Genomic DNA, 3,510 nt, shown 5'->3' with positions numbered 1-3,510 from the left:
AGGAGTTTTCGTCAGGATCACTCAAACAAATAATATATGCTTTCCTTTCTCTGTCTCTATCGCTTCACTCCTTTTGTCTTAAGAGTGTTAAGGTGCATGGCTCAGTGGTTAGGAGTATTCGGCCCACGATCATAAAGTCATGAGTACGATTCCCTGCGGCCGGCTTTGTTCTTGAGCAAGGATTGTACTTCATCTTGCTCCAGTCCACTCAGCTGGCAAAAATGAGTTGTAGCTGTAATTCAAAGGGGTCAGCCTTGTCATATTCTGTGTGAGCCTCAATCTCCCAGAGAACTACGTTATGTTATACATGTCTGTACTCAGCCACTTGCGCGTTAATTTTACAAGCAAAATGTTCCGTTGGTCAGATGAACAGGATCCTCGTCGTCGTAAGCGACTGAGTGCCATTAAAAAAAAAAGAGTGAAAGAAAAAGAAATGTTCCATATCGTAAGGCAAAAATGTCATGTGTTTAATAGAAGCAGTGAAAGCTAAGACCAAATAATTGCTATTCCGTTGTGTTGTGACATCACCCTGGACTCACGCTCAGTTTGATAACAACAGCCTGCGCATCGGTCAAAAGGCACCAATTTCGTTAGCGTTTGAGCCCTGGACAAACGACATGCCATCCGGACCCAGAAAGACCGTCATTACTTCGAGATGCAGAACTTTGCAAGACAATGCTTTGACCTCTATTCTAAGCGCGTTGAGTGAAAGGTACATATCTCGAAGTCGTTTGAAAAGAGGGTGATTACGGGTGTTAAAGTATCCATGGTTTCGCTGATGGTTGTCTCACATCTATATCAGGTGACCTATGGACATTATGCGAGTAACATTGCATCTAGTCTCCTCCTTAGTGTGGCCTTGTAGGTGTAAAATACAAGAAAGTACAAAGGGTCATTTAATTTACATTTGGGACGACCTGGCAATCTGAATTCAGGGGATTTTTCAAACCTTCTTACAGGCTTACACAGGTTGATCTATTTCAGAAAAAAAAAATCACGTTATCAGATAACTTTCTCAGGAAATCTCTGTACGACTCTGATGTATTTTTCAATAGATGTTTGTCTGTTGCAACACAAACGTGTCAAAATATCGACATGACATCATATACTGACAGACAAACATCTAGTAACACATGGCATAGACCGACCCCTTTAAAAATCCTGTCTGGTTTCTCGGGGCACTTAGTCAGTGTAGTACCCTTTTGTGTGATTCTTTTTCTATTTCTTTTTGTTTTTCTGATATACTCCATCTGTTCCAGGTACTACGCAGTTCAAGAATTTGCATCTATAGTATTGTTCTAGTAAACGACGCCTGACTATCTTTCTGTTTTGCTGTTTTTGTTATCGTATGAATTGGGACTTCATTGTTGTTAGTGAAAGCAAATACAGTAAAGAAAACTTCCCAGAGATTTCTACGGCAAAATGGTTGCCACAAACAAAAGATATTGACAATTTTTAATGCATTTATAGAATAAAATCTTTAATTTCAGAATAATACGTAGTTCAACCAGTACTTATCTTTTCAAAACTATCATTTCTTATAACACAACAAGAGTACAAAAACTATACGGCCTTGGCGAAAATATATCAATTGATTGAATGCTGTGTGAGGATTATTAAAAGGAGCCACGAACAGATAGCTTCAGATCAGTTTTCGTTTTTGAAGCCATGGTGAATCAACTTTTGCTTATATTTTGCTTCACGTTTTCGGTTGTAATTACAAAAAAAACAGGTATGTCTTTATGTATACATATTTAGATACAAGCGTACATACATACATACATACATACATACATACATACATATTGGGTAATCCCATGAATAATGCGGGTTTTTCAATTGCTTGAACTAAAAGTCAGAGGGGCGGGATAAACTACCTGCATCAACTTGCTATAAAACCAGGTAGTAATTTTACCTTGTACTTATTCTTAGTGCAAGTTTTGAAGAGTGCAGTTCAATTTTAATAGTTATGATTTCAAAGCTATAGCGGAAGTGACAAAGTATCATATTCGGCATATTTTGCTTTATGAGTTCAATAAAGGCAATAAGGCAACGGAAAGTGCGAGAAATGTTAATGCAGTCTATGGGGATCGGTCAATAATCGTAAGCCAGTGTCAACGGTGGTTCCAGAAGTTCCGAGCCGGGAACTACAGCCTAGAAGACGAGTCTGGTCCTGGAATATCAGTAGAGCTCGACGAGGACGTCCTGCATATCCTGGTGGAACAAAATTCCATCGTAACTTTGAGGAACAAGCAGAGAAGCTTGGATTTGGACATTCAACCATTAATTGATACCTGTGTGCCATCGAAAAAGTCTGCATACTATAGTAAGTAAACATTGACAGACAGACAGACATACATACATACATACATACATACAGACAGACACACAGACACACGGATACACAAATAGATAGATAGATAGATAGATAGATAGATAGATAGATAGATAGATAGATAGATAGATAGATAGATATAAACCCTTCTGCGTCGCCTGCAAATATCTTAAAGTCATAAGCGTTTCGTCCTTCGCTTGTACGCCTGAGTGGGGCAGCTAGTCTTCACCTACGGAAGGGGTTCACTTGCGATCTCTTATCAACCACAGCTATCTTGAGCTAGTTTCAACTGCCCTACCTACTTCTTTAATGGCTTCCTTCAGTTGTTTGAATTCCAGACCTATCTTCTGCAGCAATTAGCACACGGAGGCTTGATGGAAATCCATGGCACCAGACTTCAAGGAGGTACGAGGTCGCATGTCAGCCTTTGATAAGGGCTTCGTTTACTGAGTCCTGGTATTTCCAATATTTTGGCCCGGTAGGAAATATCGGGCCTGCCCTCCCAGGACACTATCAGTCCGAACACGATGATTGTTTTTGCATTTCTGGAGAGCATACCCACATCATCACCTTTTACTCTTTCTCTCTCTTTATCTTATATAATTTCTCTCAAACATCAACAGAACACACTATAAATGATGAAGAAGCGGTGGACAAAGTTCTTCACCTGAACACCCCGGATCAAGTCCTTGAAAGACTTACAGAAAAAACGGAACTTGGCGACAAATTTGACGTCAGGTTTGAACTTGCGGCCACATTCGGGACACTGCAATTCGAATCTTTGAAGATGATCGATAACAATTTAAAAGTAAGTTCAACTGTCATATTAACATTGTATATCTACATTCGTTTGCATTCCGTTCCTGTTTTGATTGATATCTGTTAGTTAATCGACAGATACCTTTGTCAGAAGTAGTTTTCGAATGTTCGGTTGTAAGAAATGGTGTGCAGGATTCAAGTGATTTAAGTAACTTTGATACGGACCTAAGTCAATTTGTTACTGAAAGATTGTAAATCTAAATTTAGATGTGTTGAAAGCTGCTCTTACGTTTTACAATATACTGAATACTTTGGGGTACGAATTGATGTGGATAAAATGTAAATATATTTTATAGTTACTATATATAAATATATATAAATATATATATATATATTATATATATATATATTGTATA

General features: G+C 38.3%; 1 protein-coding gene across 1 annotated transcript in view; it reads left to right on the top strand.

Annotated features, from left to right (window-relative positions):
• Nucleotides 1-766: 766 nt before the first annotated feature.
• The window catches only part of LOC106881519 (uncharacterized), a 6,454-nt gene continuing 3,710 nt past the window's right edge, over nucleotides 767-3,510 (top strand). Inside the window, exons 1-4 of the mRNA XM_014931935.2 lie at nucleotides 767-861; nucleotides 1,260-1,290; nucleotides 2,674-2,740; nucleotides 2,959-3,143. Coding sequence (XP_014787421.2) covers nucleotides 767-861; nucleotides 1,260-1,290; nucleotides 2,674-2,740; nucleotides 2,959-3,143 — 378 coding nt within the window. The remainder of the gene's footprint in view (nucleotides 862-1,259; nucleotides 1,291-2,673; nucleotides 2,741-2,958; nucleotides 3,144-3,510) is intronic.

Source organism: Octopus bimaculoides, chromosome 18 (genome assembly GCF_001194135.2).
Source record: "Octopus bimaculoides isolate UCB-OBI-ISO-001 chromosome 18, ASM119413v2, whole genome shotgun sequence".
Classification (NCBI taxonomy): domain Eukaryota; kingdom Metazoa; phylum Mollusca; class Cephalopoda; order Octopoda; family Octopodidae; genus Octopus; species Octopus bimaculoides.
This window is presented reverse-complemented; position numbering and strand designations above follow the sequence as displayed.